The sequence below is a fragment of the Micromesistius poutassou genome (assembly GCF_964030765.1).
Source record: "Micromesistius poutassou genome assembly, chromosome: 7".
Classification (NCBI taxonomy): domain Eukaryota; kingdom Metazoa; phylum Chordata; class Actinopteri; order Gadiformes; family Gadidae; genus Micromesistius; species Micromesistius poutassou.
The window spans coordinates 7,129,668-7,154,596 of record NC_140277.1 but is presented as its reverse complement, the minus strand read 5'-3'; the positions used below and the strand labels follow the sequence as shown (position 1 = coordinate 7,154,596).

The following is a 24,929-nucleotide window of genomic DNA, read 5'->3' as shown; positions in this document are numbered from 1 at the left end:
CCACAATCGCTAAAAATGCAGAAATACTCAAATAAAATACCAAAGTTGAGGTAAACAACATGTTGGTCCCTGGGTGGCTGCAGTTATCCCTCTCCGTAGACAGGAGGATGTGCATGACTCGGGCCCTCTCTGTGGGTTTGCGTTCTTTCTTCTCTATGTGTGGCTGCCCTCAGATGGAGATAACGCCCTGTTCAACTGGAACAATGCCACTTTACCACTAATACAAGCAAGGCAGCCGCCTCCATGCATTCTGGGGAATGAGCAAAGGAACTTTTTGGAGGGAAAGTTCCACCCTCTTCTTTTAACCCTCTGGGCTTCTTCTTCCAAGACAATGCCTTCCTAAACAATAGGAAGCCAAGAGTGTTGTGGACAACTGGCTCCCCCCCCCCCCGCCCCCGCCACCTCCACCCCCACCCCCAACCCTGATCCTAAATAGCCTGCTAAAGATAACTTCAGAGCCCCCGGGAAGCTGTGAAGCCGTGAAGCACTGTAGCAATGCTAATACGGTGGTCACAATGAGTGCTGTAAAACAGTGGTAAAAGCAGGAGGGCTTTCTGCCACGCCATCCCCTCTCCTGTAACTCTCGGCAACCGGCGCTCCACCAGCGAGCGATGGAGTTGTGTTCACGAAGGGGTCGGAGTGGCTGTCCGTCCACGGGGCCAGCGTCATTGATGCTGACAAACGGTAGTCAATCGGGCCAGTATAATCCAAGTGTCTCCACCGCCGGTATTCACGGTATTCTCTGTGTCTGCCTGTCTGACCACTGACCAGCACTGGATAACTATTAGTGGTTGGAAGTCCTTCTGGAAAACTCAAGCTTGGAAACGGCAGACATCTTTGCTTGATTTGAAATACCTCTGACGGCCTTTCCCGTGTTTTCTGGACTGGGGGGGGGGGGGGGGGGGGGGGGGGGGGTTGACATGACTTGATCTTCAATATGTATTACAGTTTAACAGGGGCATATACTTCAGTCTTGTCGAAAAACTCATCGGAAACTCTGAAACTTCTGACTGTTTTGAATTAAGCTCGCTAGTTACCAAAAACCATACGTTTACTGAGAAACGCTCAAACACACACACACACACACACACACACACACACACACCTTCAAATTCACTCAATACGCAGTTGTTGGGCCAGCTGTCGGTGATGTAATCGATAGTGCCCGCCTAAGCCACAGCTAATCGAGTTGATTGACAGCTTGCGTCCCCAGGTGACCATTTTGTTTTCCGAAGGCTCATTTTGAGTTCCTATTCGGCTGTTATTGACGTCTGCTGCGGGGTCTCTCTTTAGTTAGATTACGGCTCTCTCCTTTGCCTCATCCCCCACTCGGACTGTGTGTGTGTGTGTTTGTATTAAAGTGTATTAGCGAGGGGAGAGAGAGGGAGCGAGAGGGGGAGGGGTTTGCCCCCTCACTAAACAGCTCTCTCCTGTCATAATAGAGGCCAGATGCTTTGAAATGCTAAAACGCCAACCTGCACCCTGTCATGCTTGTCAGGCACGCAAGCACACACACACACACACACACACGCACGCACGCACGCACACACACACACACACACATACACACACACACACACACACACACACACACACACACACACGCACGCACGCACACACACACAAGCACACAACACACACGACTTGCATGCGTGCAAGAGAAATGTGCTTCTCACACATTTCTCACACGTTTCATTCCTTTTTTGTATTCATTTATTTTTCTTTTAGAATCGTTGTTTCTCCTTTTTACTTGCCTTCTTTTCTTCTGTTGTACTTTCTTCTTCTTTCTCCATCTTTCATTCGTACGTTCACTCTTTCGCTCTCTCTTTCTCTTTTCCTTTCTTTCATCCAGCCCATTCAGTCATTTCCCACCCTTCCCCTCTCTCTCTCTCTCTCTCTCTCTATCTTGTTTCAAGTTAAGGCATGAAAACTGTGGGCCTCCGCTGCCATGGAAACGGCAACAAACAGAGAAAAGCTAGTCTGATACTAACAGCCACAACTTGGTTGTAAAAGAATAGAGAGGAGAGGAGGGAAGGAGGGAGGCAGGGGGTCCAATTACTATTGTACTACAAGCAAGACAAGAACTCTGTAGAAGAACTCCCTGCAAAAACTGTGGCGGCATTAAGAAAATACCCAGGGCACTGAAGTTTGTTTCTCTGTCTCTGTCGTCAGAATGTCAGTCATAGAGTCAGATTATTAGGGTTCAGGGTGATTATGTATGCATGAGTGTACGTCGCAATATGAAACCAAAGTATTATCCCACATCACTTCATGATCTTGATAATTATCATGTTTGTTTTCCTATAAAAACCTCACCTCTCTCTAGTCAAAGTGTCCTGAAGCTTGGCATCACAAACTGTACTCTCCAGCTGTATATCAAAACATAACTGTTGCTGAGCAGCCACCCATTGAATTCTACTAAGCCATTGATCGTTCACACACACACACACACACACACACACACACACACACACACACACACACACACACACACACACACACACACACACGCACACCCTCAGACTGTTTAGTGACAGATCTTAAATCCGAGCTCGGTCAGGCTTAGTGACAGCGGGGAAGGAGGCAGACAGACTGTCATTGTGTTGGAATGGAGGAGCGGAGAAACCTTGAGGCGTTTTGGCAACACATTAAAGGAGCTCTCATATTTTACAATGGAGCGGGTCGAGTTAGCTACACTCTGCCACTCTCTCTTACCTGTCTGAGGTTTTTATTGTGCTACCTCAGTGAATAGATATGTAAGGGGAATAAACGGCATAAAAGCACCAAATTAGGCATTGTTTTGATCACGGGGGGAGTTTCAGTGTTATGCACGAGTCTTGTTATGTATGAGTCGGTTGCCGCTGACCGTGTCCCTGCTTGTCGCACATTTGCATTATTTGAACACATCACACGGAAGGTTGTTTAGCCTCCTACGGGCCCCGTTTGAAGTTCCCCATCCGTGGTGAATGGGCCCACCCAGGGGAGAGCGCTTGTCGGCTACGTGAGTCGACTCTAAATCAGTTTCATTGCCCCTCCTTCACACTTTCTCGCCGTACACCTCTGTCATCGTCCCGGCCGCGTCGCACGCGACGGTTACGCACGCGACGGTTACGCACGCTGCTGAGGTCACATCCTGAGAAGTGCTTGGAAAGCCACACGCCGTGGGGGGTTTTCAAAAGTTATTTCCTAAAATGGCAGTTTGTATAGCATCGCTCCTAAAAGGATTTGGTCGCTCCGTCTGCCTTTATAGGCCCCGCTGCGATCGGACAGATTTACACGTCCACACACACCTGTTTCCCCTCGCTTCCCATTGGCTCTGCCATATTCTGTTGATACCATGCCGTGTCCCCCGTGTACAGAAACCGTGGATGAATGACGTGGCGCGGTGAAGGTTAGTGCTGTGTGTTTATAGGACGCTGTAGAAAGTTGCAGCGGGGGAGGGATAATTCAGCACAGGAAAGAAAGGATGAACTGAGAGGAAGGATGCCAGAGGAACTAGGTGTAAATGCGCCAAGGCAGGAAAGAAGGATGGGAGGGAAGCATGGAGGAAGAGGAGGAGGTGTTGTAGGTCACTGTAGCGTTTAGACACAAACCCGCAGTAAGGTCACTGCACAGAGCTTAAGATAAACAGGAAAGATGCAGGGGGGGACAGCCTCTCCAGGAGGTGTACCTTTCCCCTTCCACTCTCAGTCCTGTGGTTTGTTTTCACAGCTGCTCACACCTGTCCAACCTTCACTGGGAGGCGTGAATGTGGAAAAAACGTTTAGTTTTTTACGTTCCTTGACAGGCCTCTATTGTGCGATTGTGAGGAACTTTCAAAGTTTGAAGTAAGAAGGCTGCCCTTAGCTTGGTGGGCAAAAAAATAGAAGTACTAAAAAAGAAGTATGCTTACTGTTAAACGTTGAGCAGAACTCAAGAGGGCTCCTCAAAGCAAACTCCCTTGACACCCACAGGAATACAACCGTAACCTAATGACAACCTTAGGGACTGCTGTGTGTATGTTCACCAAATTCCCATCCAAGGGGATTAGGTGCTTGGGTTTTCTTGAGGGGCCGAAGGAATCCACTGAGTCTATAATTGAAAAGCTTGGTCTCTGTATCCGCCCCCGTGGTCCCACCTTTTGTCTCCACAAAGACCCCAAGCGACATCGTCTCTCCGTCTTTCTGCTCTACCTCCCTCCCTATGAGTCACAGTCAGCCTCCGGAAGGTTCTTTGTGGATCGTGTTTGATTTGGTGTGTGTGTGTGTCTGTGACACTTTGTGTTTGTGTTAGGGTGTGTGTGTGTGTGTGTGTGTGTGTGTGTGTGTGTGTGTGTATGTGTGTGAAACCGTGTTTATGTGTGTGTGTTTGTGTGTGTGTGTGTGTGTGCGTGTGCATCGCGTGTGTGTCTGTGACACTGTGTATTTGTGTTAGGGTGTGTGTGTGTGTGTGTGTGTGTGTGTGTGTGTGTGTGTGTGTGTGTGTGTGTGTGTGTGTGTGTGTGTGTGTGTGAAAACGTGTTTATGTGTGTGTGTTTGTGTGTGTGTGCGTGTGCATTGTGTGTGTGTCTGTGACACTGTATTTGTGTTAGGGTGTGTGTGTGTGTGTGTATGTGCAACACATATTTCAGTTTGTGTGTGTGTGTGTGTGTGTGTGTGTGTGTGACACCATGTTTCTGTGTGTGTGTGTGTGTGTGTGTGTGTGTGGGTGTGTGTGTGTGGGGGGGGGGGGGGGGGGAAGTGGTGGTCCAGTTCAGTGGAATAACATGCTTCCTCTCCCTGGTAACCCCTGGTGCGATTTAGCCATCTATAACAGGATTATTCTTCAGTCACACAATACGTTTCTGGAGGCTTTTTCAACTGAGCACTGAGCTACCTGAACTCTCTCGCCTTAATCCTGCCAGCCTGGCTGGCCTCCTCCTCCTCCTCCTCATTCTCCTCCACCTCCTCCTCCTCCTCCTCCTCTTCCTCTTCGCGGGCCAGTGAGCTCCATATGTAGGCTTCTTCTACACCCTACCCCTGCAAACTTCATATTTCTCTGGAATAATAAGAGCTTACCAGGGAGGAAACTATTAAAGCTGTTCTGTATCCTTTCCCCGCAGAGTCGAGTCAGATGTTCACACAGATAGTCAGATAAGGAGGCCTCATTAAAAATCTGCTGTTGGAAGTTAAAAAGTGGAAGTGCAATCGCTGGGTGTGAACCACCTACCCACCGACCTGGTTCAACGTTCGAGGAACTCAAACCGAGTCAGAACCGACGACGTGCTCCGTATGTCGCAGCGCACCGCGGAGGAACCCCTAGCGTTTGACGCTAACAACGCTAACCCCTTAGTGCTAGCAAAACAAACGCCACACGGGAGGAGCGTGTTGTGGTGCATCAGAGGGGACGCGCGCGGCTTCCAGAGAGAAAATGAAACACCTCGCCAGGGGAATTCAGGCCCGCGAGACCTCCTCTATTTATAGACACCATGACTGGTTCTCCTCTGCCTGCACTGTGCGAGGGGAGGGGGGGGTGAGGGGAGGGTGAGGGGTGAGCTAGAAGTGCTCTCATCCTATCAAAGGAATGTGGGAGAGGGGATTTGGAGGGGGGGGGGGGGGGGAGGTGGGCATCTGATGCGGGGGAGGGAGGGGGGTGGGAGACGGGAGGCAATCCTCAAACACTTTTTTCGTTTTTTAAAGGAGAATAAAACCTGGTGGACAACACCGGCACTAAATGAGCTGTGGGGATCTGTTGCTTGAGTAGCCGGGACAGAACGAACGCATGGGAGGTCAAGGGTGGTGTGTGTGCGTGTGTGTGTGTGTGTCGATGTGTGTGTGTGTGTGTGTGTGTGTTTTACGACGGGTCACAGGGTGAGGGTGCTTGCATGGCGGTCTCGGGTGGCGGTCTCCAAGGGTCCTTAATTCTATTATGCCTGGCTGAGAAGGGGGCCCCTTCCCTGCGTTTTGCTGGGGGGGCTCTAGGAGGATGTGAGGTGGAAGGAGGTGGTCAGAGCTTATGAGTACATACCACACATATCTCCATCTCCTCCTCCTCCGTTTAGCTCCCTATCCATGTCTCATTCACTAACTCCCTCGCATTCCACCACATAAACACCCTCACTCACACACAGTATATAAACAGACACACACAGCCTTGATTCTCTGCTACCCCTTATTGCCACACTGTTGTATATTCAAGACGGCATTCACCTCAATGAGTGGTGTTCAGAGGAGTAATGTATTGTGCGCTCTCTCTCTCTCTCTCTCTCTCTCTCTCTCTCTCTCCCTCCTGCTGTTTCTCTGTGGCTCTCTATCCCTCTCTCTTGCACGACCTTCTTCTTGACATTCATTTCCACACTCATCACTACACTTATTTCAGCTGGCATTGATTAAACATGGGATCTTTAATGTGTGTGTGTGTGTGTGTGTGTGTGTGTGTGTGTCTGTGTGTCTGTGTGTCTGTGTGTCTGTGTGTATGCCGTGCCAGACTGCATCATTCAGTAATAGCTGGCTGGGATTATTCCTGTTGGCCAGACGGACTGCAGCTTGGCACGACAGGCTGGCTATGGGTCCCCTCGGCGTCTCTGTGGCCTCTCCATCACACTGATAATACTATCTAGAAATGGTGGACTTCATCCCACCACTACTTAGTGTCTTTTAATCAGTCATGCGAACTCAGTTCGGGCACTTTTTTTCAAAACAGTCACTTTAAACAGTATCGCTGTGTGCGATTCTTTAAAGAAACACACCAAAAAGAAACAAAGAATATTTTTCGAGGGGAACACTATTTGCCACATAACTGTGTCTTTGAAAGCGTTCTTTTCAGAGGTGAACCAGGGAGTTACTAACTCTCGTTTACTGACAGTTGGAACAGCGTGATTATCGAGGAATGGAGGAAAAAGAAATGAGACTCAACTTCCTGAGAACCGACGCACATGTGAGCGCTCTCAGGGAAGGGGTCACTGAGCTTAATTGCTGAGCAGCTGCACATCATGGATGATCATGACTCACCCTTTTTCCCTGTCTCTTCTCAGTGTTTCCTCCATCCATTATCTCTGTCTTTTCTCTCTCTTTCCTCTATCCATTACTCCTGTCTGCTTGGATAATGACCACCCTTGATCAAATGATTTTGAAACAAGCGAATATGCATTCTTGTAATTATCCGACTCACATGCTCAAACATTTTGTAAGCCATTTGAATAACATAATTAATATGTTTCTCTCTCTCCCTCTCTCTCTCTCTCTCTCTCTGCCCCTCTCTCTCTCTCCCTCAGAGTTTCTGGGTTGTGTGACGCCATCGAGCCGCCACCATGGCTCTGGTCCAGGCCCGGCCCGTGTCCGTGAGTGACCACCCCGCGTCCAGCGGTCTCGACAGCAGCCTCCAGCAGCTGTGCCGGCCCCTGCCGTCACACCCCTCCACCGGCCCCTGCTCCGCGCCCCCCCTGCCCTGCGGGGACCCCTCCTCCGTCGTGGGCGCCATGGGCTCCGTCAGCAGCCTGATCTCGGGCCGCTCCTACCAGGAGAGACACTGCCGGGCGGCCAGCGAGTACGCCGCCAAGACCCGGCGCTCCGCCCCGGCCACCAGCTGCTTCCGGGTGCAGGACAGCGGCACCCTGCGCAGCGGCAGCTCCCTGGAGCAGCTGCTGGTCATCAGCAACAAGCAGAACCACAACCAGTACCAGAACCAGAACCAGAACCACCATCAGCCCCAGCTGCAACCCCAGCTCAAGGCCCCCGTGCTGCCCCCGCCGCTGCCCACCAAGAAGCACCCGCGGCTGGGTAACGCCGGGGGCGGGGCGGCGGTGGGTGTGGTGGCGGCTAACAGCAGCAGTAGCGGTGGTTGCGGTGCTGGTGGCGGCGCTAACGGGAACTATAAACACGGTTTAGAGGAGGTGGTGGTGGGGGACTGGAACCACAACCTGGTGCTGGCCCCGGTGAGCCCCTGCAGTGACTCTGAGGAGACGAGGGACAACAGGGCCCTGAATGGAAACATAGGGGGGCCTCCGCCCAAGCTCATCCCAGTGTCGGGGCAGCTGGAGAAGGTGAGTCAGAGATTGTTGACACTTTTTTATATCTGCAGCAGTGTGTCGAGCACATTTCACAACATGAAGGGACAATACAACACACAAAAACCTTCACTTCAGACTGGAACGCATAGAGACCCGGCTGTTTACTTTCGCTGCGCTGCTTGTAGTCCCTGTGCTGTAGTTAACCTTGATCTCACTCAGCACACTTTGTTGGTTCCCCCACCGGGATCACGACAGAGCACCTGCCCGTCCTTGTGGTTCTGTTGTGAAGTATCAACAGTGCCTTTGCCTTGGCTTCAGAAATGACATGAAAAGCGCAAGAAGCAAAAACAAGGCAATTGTTTGAAGTAGATGCATTTGGCTGAATGAATGCCATGTCAGCCTGCTGGGGTAATCACGTCCACATTACCAATGAATGTTTCTCAATGTTTTCTCGTGAAGGGAATGGACGAAATGATCCTCATCAACCCCACATGCTTTTTAAATTGAATGTTTACAGTGGGGCCCAGCCCGAGTTGCCGATGTGATGAGATGAGAAGAGATGAGGTCTTCTACACACAGCGGTGTGAGCTCCACACTCTCTAGCTAAAAGAGGCGCCGCTCTATAACCGACCGTGAACTCTGACCTCCCGGTGGCGGGGGGCGGGAGAACTTTTGTCCCTGTGAATCAATCAGGCTTTTTTATTATCACATTACCATCTAAATGTGAACGCTACAGAAAGGTCCACTTTGGTTATTACAGCTCAAGGTCATGTACCTCATTGAATGGTAATGATTGATGCCGTACCATGATTCTTCACTTCATCTACTGCTTAACCCTTAGATGTATCCGGAAATAAGCTCTGCTACGGCGTGCTTGTGTGTGCGTGAGTGCGTGTGTGCTCCCGTGTGTGTGCGTTTCTACAGCGTTTCTGTCGACGTGTTTTACCCAAGATTGAGTCAGCTGTCTAATTGGCTATTTATTCCCATCGATCTACGACGGGAAGCTAAATCACCTGGCCTTACGCAGCTAAGGGAGAGAGATCATTTAGCCATAGCTCACCTCGCCCGCTCCTCATCATCAATGTCAGAGCTCACTTGCGTCTGGTGACAAGTCCAATGAGCCATGGGGAAAGTCATTAAGAAAAAGCCTATTCGTCTGTCTTTGTGTGTCTATCTGTCTCTCTCTTTCTTTCTTTCTTTCTTTACTTCTCTGGCTTTCTCCTTCTCCCTCTCTTTATCGCTCAGTGTTCTTGTTCTCTCTTGCTCTCTTTCATCGTCCCTCTCTCTCTGTCTCTCCCCTTCTGTCTCTCTGTTTCTCTATAGTACACTTCTTTGTATGCGTATCTGGTTGTCTTTCTCGCAGTCTGTCTTTCATTCGTTATCTTCTCCCCTTGCTCTGGCCTTCTCTCTCCATCTCTCTCTCACTCCATTGTCTTTCTTTACTACCCCCATCATTGTTTGTACCTCTTCATTCTCCGCATTTGTTATCTTTCACATCATACTTTTTTCCAACTTTCACTTCTCCATCTCTCCCTGACTTGTCTCTCTCTCTCTGTCTCTCTCTCTCTCTCTCATTCTCTCTCTGTTGCACACATTCTCACACACACACACAGACCCTCTGTCTCTTCCTCGACCGCCCTTATCTCCCCAATTCTGCGTGAGGTGGGAGTAAAATCATTAAGAAAACAGCTCAATGAAAGTCATGAATATCAATTAAACCTCATTTAAATATCCTCGCCGGCGGGTTGACCTGCCGTGTTATCGCTGATCCTCTGCTAATTACTTTCACACATCACATCATCGTTGTTAATTAGCACTGCTTGGCGAGACGCTGTTGACGTTTGCTCTTCGTCTTTCTTTCCCCGTCACTGATTCTGGCAGAACATGGAGAAGGTGCTTATCCGCCCGACAGCGTTCAAACCTGTTATTCCCAAGAACCGCCACTCGGTGCAGTACCTCTCCCCGCGGCCAGGGGGCACCAGCCTGTCTGAGAGCCAGGGGAGCCTCAACCTCCTGCTGCCTCTCGGCGGATCCAACGTCAGCAACGCCAACGCCAACGCCAGCGGCGGCAGCGCTGCGTCCATGAGCTCGGAGGAGAAGCGCAACTCGTACGGCGGCGGCGGCGGCGGCGGCGGGGGAGGGCGCAACGCACGCAGCAGCCAATCCTGCTCCATGTCCGACTCGGGCCGCAACTCCCTGTCCAGCCTGCCCACCCACAGCAGCACGGGCTGCAGCCTGGCCCCCAGCGAGGGCTCCAGCAGCGGCTCGGCCTCTGGGGGGCTGGGGGGCGGTCAGCTGGAGGCGGTGCCCAGCCTGGGCCGGACCGCCGCCGGCAGCGCCGGCGCCGGAGCCGGCAGTACGGGCGCGGCCGTGAGCACCATGGGGAGCGGGAACAGCCACGGCCACAGCAACTCGGACAGCGGGCGGTCCTCGTCCGGCAAGAGCTCGGGGTCGGGGTCGCTGAGCGGGCGCGGCCAGCCCCTGTCGGACAGCGGGTCGTGCAGCCACTCGCCGCCCGCCGTGGAGGGCTACGAGGGCGTGGTGCGGGAGCTGGAGGACAAGCTGAGGGAGAGGGACCTGGAGCTGCTGCAGCTCCGCGAGAACCTGGACGAGAACGAGGCGGCCATATGCCAGGTAAGGAGCAACTGCTGTCGGCGATGGGATCAGCGGTCCTCAAGTCGCCCTACGTGGGGACTTACACCAAAATGAGTAGTCATGTTTAAGTCACCTGCCTTGAAGACTTGGAGCGTTTCATTTGTTATTAAGTGTTCATTCATTTAGACTCGTGGGATTGACATTATTTGCTATGAAGTCCATGACCCCTGACCTCTGGACCCCTCCCCCCATGGCAGGTGTACGAGGAGAAGCAGCGGCGGTGCGAGCGGGACATGGAGGAGCTGAGGCTGAGCTGCTCGGCCAAGATGAAGCAGGCCTCCCAGAAGGCCCAGAGAGCCCAGCAGGTGCTGCAGCTGCAGGTGAGTCCCACGTCACTACAGAGTCGTGCCAGGACAAAACGGGTGAAACGGTTTACAGTGTATTGTAGGGCTGCCAAACGCACTAGTACGCTCACCGCTCAGGCCATACACCTGGTAGCGCCCGGGTCCGATCAACACCCAGGATCTCATGCAACTTGCCCTAGCTTCTCTCGTGCAACCCACCTTCCCGGCTGACTCCTCTGTCCATGAAGGCATTTAAAGCCCATTCAAATAATGACCTGTGTTGCGTTGGGACACACAGAGGTTACTATGGTGTGTATGGTCTATAAAGCGCACAGTTCAAATATACATTTTCCTTATATTGAGGTTAAGTTATTAAGTGGACATTTGCTAGATGATAGAGTTAAGGTGGTTCAGTTAATGACTCACCTGCTGTTTTACAATGCTGTTGTACTTTCTACTATATATTATTTATATATTTTTTATTTAAAAAATTGTAAATGTATTTTCCACATCGATACACCACAGCTAAACACTGAAATCGTGAAATCTACCTTGACAGTAAAAGGCTGTTTCTCACCCTGATGGTTATTACTGTGTGGTCTCAGGTGTTCCAGCTGCAGCAGGAGAAGAAGAAGCTGCAGGAGGACTTCTCGGCTCTCCTGCAGGACAGAGAGAGCCTGGAGAGGAGGTGTGCCAGCATCCAGAGGGAGCAGACCCAGCTGGGCCCGCGCCTCGAGGAGACCAAGTGGGAGGTGGGTGGTGGGCACGGTTTAGACACTGTACATCACAACCCCTGTTCTCTTAGGGTGTTTTAATGATGTGCAGGTGTGAGGAATTAAATGTAAGGCTTGAGTAACACTTTATGTGTTGTTTGTAAATTTAGTAGTGCTCAAAGAATAGGGTAATTCCTTTTTAGGTATGCTTGATACCGATGTGTATCCATCAATAATACATGGCTTGGCATTTAAAACACGATGTGAGCGATGATTTTAAATGAAGAGACTTTGATTTAAACTTTCAGTATGGTATCAGTATCTCTATCCTCAACACCATAGGTCTAAACCGATCTGAGCCGAACCTAATCCAAAGAACCACAGTGAACGCAACTCTAGGTGTGGTCCAGTCTGTGAATCTCACCCCTCTGCCGCCGGCCCCCCCTCTCCCCCTTAGGTGTGTCAGAAGTCGGGGGAGATCAGCCTGCTCAAGCAGCAGCTGAAGGAGCTCCAGTCGGAGCTGAGCCAGAAGGCCGGGGACATCGTGGTGCTGAAGGCCCAGCTCCGGGAGGCCCGCTCCGAGCTGCAGGCCAGCCAGATGCGCTCGCAGGAGGCCCAGGCCGCCGTGCGCACGCGCAACCTGGAGCTGGAGGTGTGCGAGAACGAGCTGCAGCGGCGCAAGAGCGAGGCCGAGCTGCTCCGCGAGAAGATGGGCCGCCTGGAGGACGAGATGGCCCGCCTCTGCGACGCCCTGACCAGTCACAGCAGCGGACCTCCGGGCATGAAGGGCCAATCGGGCGGGAGCGCGCCCCTGCAGTACGGCGGCGGCGGCAGCAGCAGGGGCGGGCCGGGGCGGGGGGGCCCCAGTCCCTCGATGTACCGCGAGGTGGACGACAGCCGCCTGGCATGGGGCGGGGAGAGCGACGAGTCCAAGGCTCAGAGGCAGAACGCCGAGGCGGTGCTCGGGCTGCGGCAGCAGGTACACGACTGAGGATCTGTTTTCTGTGCGTCTATGTGTCGTAGTTATGGTTCTGTTTATGGTGCTCTAGCTGGCTGAGGGGGTTCGACTCCCTAGCTGAAAGGTTGTGGGTTTGATTGCCATTGTCCCCCAGCCCAACTCTGTATATGAACCCGACAATGTATATGAAGTCGCTATGGATGAAAGTGACAGAATGATTATCCCTACTTGCCTGACTAAGCAGATGTGCCCTTGAGTGCCTGCTCTGTATTGAAATATATACACTTACAGTGAGACTATATTACACTTACAGTGAGACATTTAGCAGATCTTCATTCAAATCAAGTTAACGGTCTGTTCCTGCTTCTCCATTTCAGGGGAAAAAGTGTTTGCGTGTGTGTGTGTGTGTGTGAGTGTGTGTGTGTGTGTGTTAACTGGTACGAGGCAGGGTGTCTAAAGTGATCTCTCTCTTGTCCAGGTGGAGAGGCTGAAGGGGGAGCTGCTGTATGAGAGGAGGACCGGGGAGGAGCAGCTGTCCGGGTTTGAGGATGAGAGGAGGGTGTGGCAGGAGGAGAAGGAGAAGGTGATCCGCTACCAGAAGCAGCTGCAGCAGAACTACATCCAGATGTACCGGAGGAACCGGGACCTGGAGCGGGCCATGAGGGAGCTCAGCCTGGAGCTGGAGAGCCGTGACGGGGGCCACTACGAGCACCACAACGGCAGCAGCGACATCCACTTCGAGGAGATCACCGCCACTGAGATATAACCCATCCCCCTGTAAGACTCTCCTACACGGGATGCCACGCAGTCCATAGCACCAGCACTCCTATAATCAAGGACCTCCATTGCGAACCAAGGATATGACCCAATCACAGATGTTTCCCCCACCACCGAACCCCCCCCGCCGCCCCCCCACCCCCTACAGGCTGAACGGGTGTCACTTCCTTGGGGCAACCGTTCAGGCTGGGTCTTTGGTCCCTCTCCACCCCCTGGAAACAGAACTCACTGGCTGGAGGCAGCATCTGATGGAGACTCAGAGAGGTCGACCTCCTATACCTTTGGATTACCAGATACTATGCTGAACACGTTTCTATCCCCTCCGGAGCTCACGTTATAGGTCCTGGGTCTTTTAACCCGATACCAGCAGCACAGGATCTCTTCATCAACCCAAGAGAATAGCATGATATTTTTGTTGTTTTTGGAACATAATACAAATCAGGGTATTTAAAACAGCAGTAGCAAAAAAACTAAAAAGAAGGTGACCATAGACTTGCACACAACGATCAGGACTTCTCGAGGTAGCACACAAGGCTAACAAACAGTTAGCCTCTAGCACACGCTTAGCTAGCTGGTTGCATCACACGGACAGCCATGACCATGTGGTCGACATTAGCATTGTTGTCCCTGTCGTGATTTGTCTGCAAGATGGCTGTAGGCTACACCACTAGACTTATAAAAGGGAAAACCAACACCAAATATGCAATATCTTGTTATATATTCATACTATTTTCAGTTCATCTGTTTGTGTCAAGCCTCAAGGCCAAGTGGAAACCTTTAAATATAAATCAAGGAAACAGTTCAAAAGACTTCTAGGACTTCTACTTCTTGAGGAAGTCTTGTCGCTGCAGTGAGTGTTTCCAATGGAATGTATTTGGGACTTCTGTCACTCCAGAGAAATGCAGTTAAACAAGTGGTCACCCGCGGCAACAGAAAAAACAAAAATCAGTTCACCGAGGATTAACTTGCTTTTGTTTTGCACAAATGTCCTGGCTCTTTTTTCTGGTTACTTATGCGACTTCCTTCCTTTTTTTTTTACGGCTGAAAGAGACGTCTAGAAGCCTGCCGTGACCACATTTGACTTTGGCTCTGGGTTTTGCTTACACTCAGACCTTCTGTTCTGTCATTTGTTGAACCGCCGTGAAGACAGAAACCAAATGTTCACACTACGTCCGACCAGATCCTGACCACCAACAGTTAACCACTATCGCACTCGGCCCGCATGTCAAAAACTCATACTGCAAAGTGGTCGCTTTTTTTGTATAAACATTTACATTTTTCAAATATGTGTGTGGGGGGGACTGGGGGGAAGCATGGTTGGTATTAACCCAGTTCAACTAGAACTCCCTCTGTCTCTCCCTACCTCTCTCTCTCTTTTTAACTCTCCATCATCCTCTCTGTCTAACTCTCCCCCCCTCTTGTTCCCACATTCTCCTCTCTTCCGGTCTGCTTATCTCTCCTCTCTCTCCTCCCTACTAAACACTCACTCTGGAGGTCATTTCACAGGAGTTTAGTTCCATCTTGAAGTTCAGTGCAACTCAAACCTTCCTTTTTGCAGCAGAGAAAGAAAAAACAGGATGTAAACATTGGTCACATGACATCATGGGCATGCTTGTGACCCCCCCTTCCATCCTTCTCAGTGCTGTTTATTTTGCACTTGTTAGGGACAAACACCAAATAGCGCTCTCCTCAGACCTCGACCATAACTATGACCGTAGCGTTGACTGATGTACAGAGGTAGCAACAGCGGCATGACTGCATGCTCTTTGTGCGTTTCTTTCCACAACTAGGAGAAAGCTGTTTGAGTTTGGTCTCTCTTGAAATGACACGCTAGGACTTGGCTTATAGAGTCGCTGTGATGATTGCTACTCTTGTTATCAACTATTGGACAAGGTTTCATCGGGGCGACAGCTTAACCAATGGGAAACACGTTACCGGTTACAATCTGTAGACTTGGGAGAAGGAGAGCATATGCAGGGCTCTGTCCAACACTGAGAACGGCACGTATTGATATAAAAGAAAAATATTGCTATATATTGATATATATATATATATATATAAAACACAACTGTTATCTTTTATTTTACAAATGCAGAGTCTATATCAACAAAATAATAGAGAAATATAAAATCTATATAATAAAGATAATGATGTATATATTTTCTTATAATAAGCACCTAAAGATATTTTGTCAGTGGGTTTAATATGCAGAATATAAAGACTTCTATATCGATATCACATGATCTGATTTATCAATGGATCAGGGTGAAATGGAAGAGGACATCTTAGCAGAATGTTTACATTATACATAGAGGGACACGATTCCACCAAGTCTCGTCCAATCAGGAAAGACTTTTTTGGTGATCATAACCTTGATCTTGACCCTATGATTGATCAGTAAACTGTCTTCCCTCCATTTCGACCAGTCTACGTGATTTTCACACATCACTCAATCTCCACCTCATCCCTGGTTATTGTCGATATTCGTTATCTTAGCAATGCATCGCAATGGGGGGTTTCAAAAGGGTTTCCTGCTGAAGTAACCAGAATCGCTCCAATCTATTTTGGAAATCGGTCCAAAAAATTTGGCCAAATTGTATCAACATTTTTCATAAACTGAGTGCAATTTTCAAGTTCATTCATAACAACCCTCCTCCACAATCATAACCATAATGGGTTATGGAATGTCATATCCTAAAAATGTCATCATACTAGCATTAGCTTGTCATTGGTGTATTATTCACTGTGGCCCACTGGGTTTGTCAGAACTGACATTTCATGGGACATCACCCTTTTGGCTGGAACAGGTTACATTTTTGGCTACGGTATTCTGCTGCGTACAAACAAACAAACCGAGATATGCCACAAAAGGCAGATTGTCAACAAGCACAGATTCAACAACATCAGATGAACCATCACCGCTGTGTGCATCACTCTCATATCTTTCTCTACTCATAATCACATTACCGTTTTTCTTGGTGTAAATATACGAGGCACTAAACCGTATAACAGAGTGACATTGTCTTCTCTTAAGACAAAGTATCTATTGCTTATTTAGCCACTGTGACTAGACCAAAGCAAGTTTAACACTATTTTTTACTTGTGTTGTTGTTTGTTTCTTATTGTTTGTGTCTTTTTTTTGTGTTTGGGTCCGTCATGTCGTCATTAATCCATAGAGTGTGTAGTCGCCTGTGTATATTTTTATGTGTAAATTTATTGTACAAATGACTGTGTTTTTAATTAAAAGAACAAATTGTATCACCTTAAAGTGACTGCTGATGTCATCCCTGTCATCCATAAATATACTGTTCTATAACATGAATCATAACACCGAAAACACAATTTCGGCTTTAACTGCAGTCTATCACTTCACCAAAATAAAGCACTGTATCCTATGGTGAATGTAAGGCACCGGGAATTATAATAATATCTAATGTACTAATGTCATGTCCTCACGATGTGCCTAACTCTGCCAAGATTTAGTCTTCTTGTTCAGTTTCCCAGCCCTGTGTTGTCAACACAAGATCAGTCACCAGGAGGCTGTCACCACTCCTCTACAGAGGAGGACAGCTGCAGAACCCAAGCGCTCCCGCAAAAACCAGAAAAAAATAAATACAGACCAGCACTCTAGCAGTTTGTTATACCTCATAATTCTCTCGCCAAGGCATTTTGACATCACTCGGGAGGGGTTCATCTATAAATATATATATTAATCTATATATATGAATCTATAAATCTCATAAAGCAGTCAGGAAGCGGTGGGGGGGGGGGGGGGGGTGTAGGGCTAATCTGTGTCAGACTGAATCTGATAGCCATGCTGAGACATGCACACTGCGCTGGTGTCCTGAATTAAACCAGCAATCACCTTAAAAACCCTGGGAAAAGCAGAGGTAAGAATGCAGTGACTCATGGTTTTTGTTTTACTGTATGATTTTTTGCTTTTGAAGAAATTCTATATAAAAAAAGGCATTTCCTTCATTTTGTCAAAAGAAGATTCTCTTTATAATTTTTCTTTGTAATTTTTTATACTGGGTACAAAATAAACAAATCTTATAAAAGTGAAATACATACAATTTGTATACCACAACAACATATGTGTATATAATGATATTGTTTCATACCAGATATGATCTGAGGGGTCACATGTTTCATCTTCTGCTCCTCGCTGTCTTACAGGTCCACGCCCTTACAGAGACACGCATCATCGTCCATGGCGACCGTTCCGGTCTCCTCCGCTATGATTGGCTCTCCTCTCCCGCCAACACCTCTCGACCGGAGGGAGATCAGACGGGTCCGTCCCGAGGGTAGCAGGGTATTTAAAGTATGAGATCATCGTTCTGCTTCAGGTGTGAAACACCGGGCTGTCCTTCACACCCGACCTGTAGTTCTGCTGTGAGGCTGGCAGGGCCGGCCCTCTTCCCCGGGAAGGGGTCAGTCTGCAGGGCCCCGGGCCCCCCCGCCGTGCAGGCTCTTGTTCCTGGGGACCTTGACGACAAACACCATGGCGTTCCTGCCGTGGTGGCCGAAGGCGCGGCGGATGGCGTCCACGGCGTGCTGGTGAGTGACGTGCTGCAGCGACTCGCCGTCTACTGACACCAGTTCATACCCAGCCTTCAGGTAGAGAGACACACACACACACACACACACACACAGTATAGAGAGACACACACACACACACACACACACATGCACAGAGACACACTCGTAGAGGGAGACACATACACACACAGACACACACACAAATAGAGATAGTAAAAATAAAATAAAGTAATAAAAGTAATAGATTCATCTAAATATGGACTATGTAGTTGTAAGCCTATTGCACTATGCCATCCTGCTTCTTGCCCCTGTGTCGGTCATTATTCAATCCATGCGTCCCTCTTTCCAGAATGCCTCCAGAATCAGGCCTGTAGGGACTGCACCCCAGCAGGAATCAGACGTACGCTTGGGAGACTTGGGCCTCTCTGATCCCATGAATATATCTCCACCGAAGGCCATCACTAAAGCTCTGTATAACACTCCCCCTTCAGAACAAGGTGGATGGAAGAAAATACCCGCATGCTCTGACACACATGCGCACTCGTGCATTCAGGCAAACGTTGTTCTTTGACTGCTTCCTAATTTTTGCATGTTGGACAGAATAATAACCCTGGATAAAGAGGCAGAAGGGGTCTTTTGCTTAGCTCTGTTCTTAGGCTCTTATGCTCTAAGCCTTTGGCTCTTTGCTGCGACTATTGGATACGGGATGGTGAGGGAAACTTTTAGAAAGCCAGTCATAATAACCCACGTCGACGAAGGGACTCTCGATCTCCCCAAAAGTTGATGAGAGTGGCCGAGCTGGCGGTCCCCGTGGGACTCTCAAAACGACTTAACATACAGATACTGGGTCTGAACCCATCTTCACGTGAACCCGGCCTGGGAGGTTCCTAAGCTTGTTGTTCGGTACGTATGTGACCCAAGGCGTGCCCAGGAAGAGTCGGGCGTGCTAGGGGGTTAGTATCCTCAGGGGGACAGACCAGGTGCAACCTGTCGTTTTGTCAGGGCCTAAAACTTATACACACAGACACACAGACACACACACACACACACACACAGACACACAGACACACAGAACACACACACACAGAACACACACACATCCATTGTCCTCCAAGATGAGGACAGCGTAATGGGCGTGATTGGAACGCTGAGGAGAGAAACTTCCTGTGATGTCATCGGTGCAGGGAGAGGATGCACCTGCCTCAGGGTTCCACCCTCAGTGAAGGTTAGCAACACACACACAACACAGCCGCTGGCCATTGTTATACACACTTCTTTGAATCCATACCTCTCCCTTTCTATTTCTGTTGATGTTAACTCCCTCTTTCTCCATGTGTATTTATGTATTTCTCGTTCTCCATATGTCCTCGTTCAAACACAGATCCAACCCACAACTTAACCCAACCTGACCTTATCCTTATCCAACCTCACTAGATAATGTAATATTTTCATAAGCAAGCTTAAAGCAGGATACATGTGTATGTGTAACATGCACATTTGAACTTATTGAACCTAAAAGTTCAAATGTGCATGAAAATAAATATCATGGGAGACAGAAACCGACCACATCCCTTTGTGAGAACGCCATCAAAAGATTTACATCCTTTTAACTAAAGTGGGGATTACACAGGGCTTTAGTTGTTTTTAAAAAGTAATTTTTGGTGAATTAAATAAATCAGGTCCTAATCTGCCACATCCTCTTTACAGCCTAGAGTGCTTCATTCATAACGCTTCCTGCTCTGTTGCCAATGTACATCCTCGTCCAAAAATAATGTGATGAATAGAAACCTTGGCAACTGTATCACATCCATCACAACACGTTCAACTGTTGTAGTGCCAGTACATGACATACACACACACACACACACACACACACACACACACACACACACACACACACACACACACACACATACCAGTATCTGACTGATGGTATGCTGCTGCTGCTACTGCATGCCTGTGCGGTGACAGGATGTATGTTAACACTGGGGGTCTAGTGGCCTCACATCCTCCTGCACTCAAGGTGTGGGAGATAGCCCAGAGCCTGGCCGAACACAGACAGCAGCTGGGCCGCTGGTCCAGGCCGGGAGGCCCTAGGCGGACCAGGCAGCTAGCATGGCTCAGCCAACACACTGTGTCCTTGTTCCATGAGGGAGCTTTTTTTGCTGTAGTTTCCTTTGTTGCTTTTGAGTTATTCACTTACTTTCACTTACACTTATCTCACCTGAAGGAACATCTCCTGAACACTATCCTTGGTCGACACTTCCCTGACTTAACACATCCTCTACTCTACTCTCTCCTGCTGTAATACTTTCTACTCAACAGTACTATGCTGTATACTGTAGTATGCTTTACTATAGTATACTATACTTTATGCTAATCTACTCTACTTAATCAAACATAATGTGATTCGTCGTAAGTCATTTTAACCCAACCCTAGCCTAACGAGCCTCAGCCACACATAATTGAACTCAACTGAACCTAATCCCCTAAGTACGGTTAAAGCAGTACAAATGGGCGAACCTGAACCAATATCACCAGACACAACGTCAAATTACAGCAGAAGGAGACATATTACCAATACATTAGCCCTCCAGAAACCATGTACCTCATCCAAAATGAACGAGGCCCTGGACACACGAGTGCCCTCTCTCCCTCTTTCTGCAACTCCCCCCCCACCCCTCTCCCACCCTCCCACTCTCCGCTCACACAACGCCGTCTAGAAGCAGGCAGCCTATCACAGGGCTGACACGGTGCAGTCAAAACACTCTCTCTAACTCGCTGTACCGTCTCCCCCGCCGTCTAGCCTTTCTAAGAATACACTTTTCTTCTGTCCAGGATTGGAACGAACAAAAGAGTACTCTTGGAAATGCTTCAGTCAGCCAAAGACAGTCTCTGTGGCGGACTGGATATCCCTCGTCGAAGGTTTCCCTTCCGTGGGCGTCTTACCTTGAGGAACTCGCTGGTGGAGGCTGCGCCCCCGGGGAAGATCTTCTCAATCTTCACGATGGGCTGCACCCTGGACTCGATGCCTCCAGAGATGCTGATGCCTGTAAGACATGAGGAGCAGTATTAGATCAGCCTCTAGGGAGTCAGACGCATACACACACTGACAGACACACAGACATGTAGGGAGGTAGGCAGGTGTGTAGATCGGTTGTTTGGTTAGTACGTATACACGGTTGTTTGATGATCTGGAATTTCTTTACTTTACTTTTTTTTTAAATGATTTACTGACCTCTATTGGTGAGATAGCAAACACATGAAAAACAACATTAAAATTCCTCTTATGATATCAAAGAAGAGATCTTTGTGGGAGCATATGATGAACGGTAGTAATTTCCATGCAGACATAAATAAATAAAACTCCTCCATGCTTCCATGCAATAACCCACAAATTATTCTTATGATATTACTAATCTCTGTGGGAGGCCGGAACATATTGTGATAGATAACACTTTGCACGCAGACACTTTGTGGTGAAGAGTACGTATTTATCCACCAGGGAAAGAAACGTAAGTTTAAAACTCTTCAGACGCCGGCTGATCTCTCACCCAACGACGGTCTGATCTTAGAGATGGTCACCGTGGTAACGTCGTACTCCTCAGACAACCGGTTCGGGCTCCTCCTGCCCGTGTGTCCGTTCTGCGTCTCCGCGACGACCCGTCGCTGTCCGTTCTCCAGTACGACCAAGGGGTCTCTTCTCTCTACGGGGGGAGGTGGGGGGCTACCACCACCCCCACCACCACCCCCGCCATCACCACCACCAGCACCGCCGCCGCCACCGCCGCGCCCACCAGCCGGCACCCTCATGCTGACCGTGTAAGCCCCCTCCGCCTCCTCTTCGCCCGCCGCCGGCGCCGCCGGCCCCCACCTCCCGCGCCTGCCCCCCGCCAGGCTGTCGGGGCTGGCCTCCCGGCGGTCCCGCCCGCGGTGCCCCCCTCCCCCGTTCCTCACGGGCGACCGGCCCCGCTCCGGCGTGGCGGCGGCGGCGGTGGCGGCGGGGGGGTCGCTGCGCCGCGGCGCGAGGTTGGGGGAGGGGGTGCGGGAGCGGGCGCCGTGGGGGGGGCCGTAGCCGTCCAGGGGGACATCGAGCAGCGGGGTGAAGGCCCGCGAGGGCGGCGGCAGGCCCGCGCCGAGGCCCGACTCACGCAGCCGCTCCAGGTCCTCGATGAGCCGGCGATCCCGCTCGCCGTCCTGAGCGGGCTGCAGGTGGAAGCCCCCTCGGTAGTCTGGACACACACACACACACACATATATATTTATATACACAATCACACATGTATTTATACACACACACACACACACACACATACATATACATACAAACATACACACTCAGATACACACACTCACACACATATATATTTATATATACACACACACACACACACAAACACACACACATGTATTTATACACACACACATACATACATATACATACAAACATACACACTCAGATACACACACTCACACACACACACACACACACACACACACACACACACACATATTTATATACACACACACACGCAAACACACACACTTGTATTTATACACACACACACACACATACATACATATACATACACACATACACACTCAGATACACCCGTTGGGGTGTGTGTATAGTAGTGATATAGTGATGAGTGGCTGTCTTGCCAAATGTATCATGTGATGGACGAGGTGTGAGGCGTGGTCAGCCCCTGGAGAGGCTACCTGGGACGGGGGTGATGAGGTGGCGTCGTGGGGTACCGCCGCGGGGCGAGCGCAGGGCTGGAGCACGCACTGAGAGACAACAGTGAGACACGTTGGCCGTCAGAGGACGCGTCTACAGCGTACGTTGTAAGCTGTACATTAGGACCCCTCCAGTAGCTTGACCATTTCTGGCTTTATCGCTTTATTCATGGGCTGCTGCTGCATTTTTTTTACGCCTTTTGTTTTTTTCATGTTTACGACCCTTTCCTAAGTATTTCACAGTATAGGTATAGAGTGACCACTTTGACCAGTCAACCGATCCAAACCGTTAGATCCCATTGAAGTGAACGAGGACCTTGAGGAAGTGACAGGGTTAAGGATCTAAATGTCAGGGTTGATTGACAGTCCTGCTTACCGGAGCGACTCTTGAGGATCTCATAAGCCTCCAGCTCAAAGGGCATGACCATGCTGTCGAACTGGCCTCTCTCATTGGCTGGGATCAGCATCCTGCATGTCAATATCATCCAATAATCAGATCTGCATGTAGACACATGCACACGCCCACACACAGTGCCACAGGCCCCTCTTTCACCTTATCTCTCTGAGCAGCAGCAGTTTCTCTGGCCTGTCCAGAATGGCCAGTAGGGGACGCACAAGCTCCTCAATCACATTGTCTGACAGAAACTGAGAAACAAAAGAAGAAACTCAATGGTACACAAATGAGATACTTTTCTAATACAACTCAAAGAACATAAAAATGTCAACATGAATGTACATTAGTATATATAAAGAAATGGTAAACTGTTGTAGTTAACAAGTTCCCTCTGCATGCAGTGAAGTAGGTCATTAAACCCACTAGTCTTGGGTGTCTAAGCAGCCAATTATCAGTGAGGACTCATTGTGCTTTAAGAGGCCCCTGGTGCCTGATCACTCCTTCACAGTGTGAGAGCAAAGAGCGGATTACCCAGTTTAGAGTGTCCCAGGGAGAGAGAGAGAGAAAGAGACGGAGGGAGACGGCTGATATTTGACCCTAATCATCAATGACAGGGCAAATCTGTCCTTTGTCACCGCTGGTGTCTGTCACGTCCATCACGAGGAGGGACTTGGACAGATACACCGAAGGAACAATGCTTTACATACGATCCCATCCAGACTCTGGGGTAATCCGACACACACGCACGCATGGGTTTGGACAGCTGCATAAGTGTGTTCAACGCGTGCTACTTAATCACAAAATCACTACTGCCCTTTAGTTGCCTTGATGTGTGGCTGGCCTGTCTGGTGAGATGGTTGACATGAATGAGCGCTTGATGAAAGAATCATATCACACACAAACACACAAGTTCTCACACACACGTACACACAAAACACACAACAGACAAGCAAACCTGCTCACATCGCGATAGCTACACAAACACACAACGCACACATGCATGTACACACGTGTGTACAAACACACACACACACACACACACACACACACACACACACACACACACACACACACACACACAAACAGACACACACCAACACATGTATACACTTGTACACAGGGAGAATGTCTGCAGAGTTAGTGTGTATCAGTGCATGGTGGCGTGTGCGTGCTCACCCTGCGACAGTGTCTGAGTACGGCGGTGACCTCGTCGGGGGCCAGCAGCCTGTGGGCCATGGCCTGCACCTGGCCCAGGGTGTCGGCCTGCACCTGGGGGCTGCTGCCCTCCTTCACCCCCGCACGGCTCTCCCTGGGGGAGCTCAGCAGCTGGAAGGGCCGGCCACGGCTTTTCTCTGTAGAATCAAGAAGTGTTGTGTAAGTATTTGAGTGCCACACGCTATTGACGCGAGTGGGTTGCAGGGTTAGGGGTTCCATTCCCAACGGGGCTGCCCCTAGCCTTACTCTAAACAGTTTAGAGTTAAAACTCAAAGTTTGGTTTTCTTTGGGTGCCATTCTGAATACCACACATAATACACTTTAGTTTATTCACTTTAGTTCATCTGGTAGAGCATAGGTTAGGAGTTTAACTGCAGTGTTGGTTTCATAACATCACTAAATTGTGTGGTTTTTGCAAAGCTCAGTTAATAGTGCTAGGGTAGGCTTTTTTTTTTTTTTCCCAGAAGCACTTTTTGTCATCTTTGTTAAGATACTGGTTGGATACTTTCAGATTCTAGTTTACTCTAGGTGGATTCTCCAAATTCCCTACCCCTGCGTCAACCCTGCTGGGGTGAGGGGTTTGATTCCCCACTGGGAACACCCATGCTCAGAATGTCTGCCCTCGGGGTGTTGTTGACTGTTCTGAGCGCCGGGGGCCCTCACCTCGGTCGCTGTGGCGCGGGGGCGACTT

The 24,929-nt window shown here is 49.5% G+C and overlaps 2 protein-coding genes across 4 annotated transcripts in view; one reads left to right on the top strand and one right to left on the bottom strand.

Moving 5' to 3' along the window:
* Positions 1 to 16,516, top strand: part of lzts2a (leucine zipper, putative tumor suppressor 2a) — a 60,611-nt gene extending 44,095 nt beyond the window's left edge. For all 3 annotated transcript variants that reach the window (XM_084470378.1, XM_084470379.1, XM_084470380.1), the window contains 6 exons: positions 7,232 to 7,999; positions 9,848 to 10,600; positions 10,819 to 10,941; positions 11,511 to 11,657; positions 12,076 to 12,597; positions 13,055 to 16,516. In XM_084470378.1, the coding sequence (XP_084326504.1) occupies positions 7,268 to 7,999; positions 9,848 to 10,600; positions 10,819 to 10,941; positions 11,511 to 11,657; positions 12,076 to 12,597; positions 13,055 to 13,342 (2,565 nt within the window). In that variant the 5' untranslated portion in view covers positions 7,232 to 7,267 and the 3' untranslated portion in view covers positions 13,343 to 16,516. The remainder of the gene's footprint in view (positions 1 to 7,231; positions 8,000 to 9,847; positions 10,601 to 10,818; positions 10,942 to 11,510; positions 11,658 to 12,075; positions 12,598 to 13,054) is intronic.
* A 1,268-nt stretch (positions 16,517 to 17,784) lies between these two features.
* pdzd7a (PDZ domain containing 7a) overlaps positions 17,785 to 24,929 on the bottom strand; it is a gene marked incomplete at both ends in the record, with an annotated part of 13,864 nt that continues 6,719 nt past the window's right edge. The window contains 9 exons of the mRNA XM_084470177.1: positions 17,785 to 17,964; positions 20,842 to 20,942; positions 21,447 to 21,599; positions 21,690 to 22,124; positions 22,612 to 22,680; positions 23,006 to 23,097; positions 23,183 to 23,274; positions 24,200 to 24,375; positions 24,902 to 24,929. The exon at positions 24,902 to 24,929 is cut by the window's right edge and continues 128 nt beyond it. Of these exons, the coding sequence (XP_084326303.1) occupies positions 17,785 to 17,964; positions 20,842 to 20,942; positions 21,447 to 21,599; positions 21,690 to 22,124; positions 22,612 to 22,680; positions 23,006 to 23,097; positions 23,183 to 23,274; positions 24,200 to 24,375; positions 24,902 to 24,929 (1,326 nt within the window). The remainder of the gene's footprint in view (positions 17,965 to 20,841; positions 20,943 to 21,446; positions 21,600 to 21,689; positions 22,125 to 22,611; positions 22,681 to 23,005; positions 23,098 to 23,182; positions 23,275 to 24,199; positions 24,376 to 24,901) is intronic.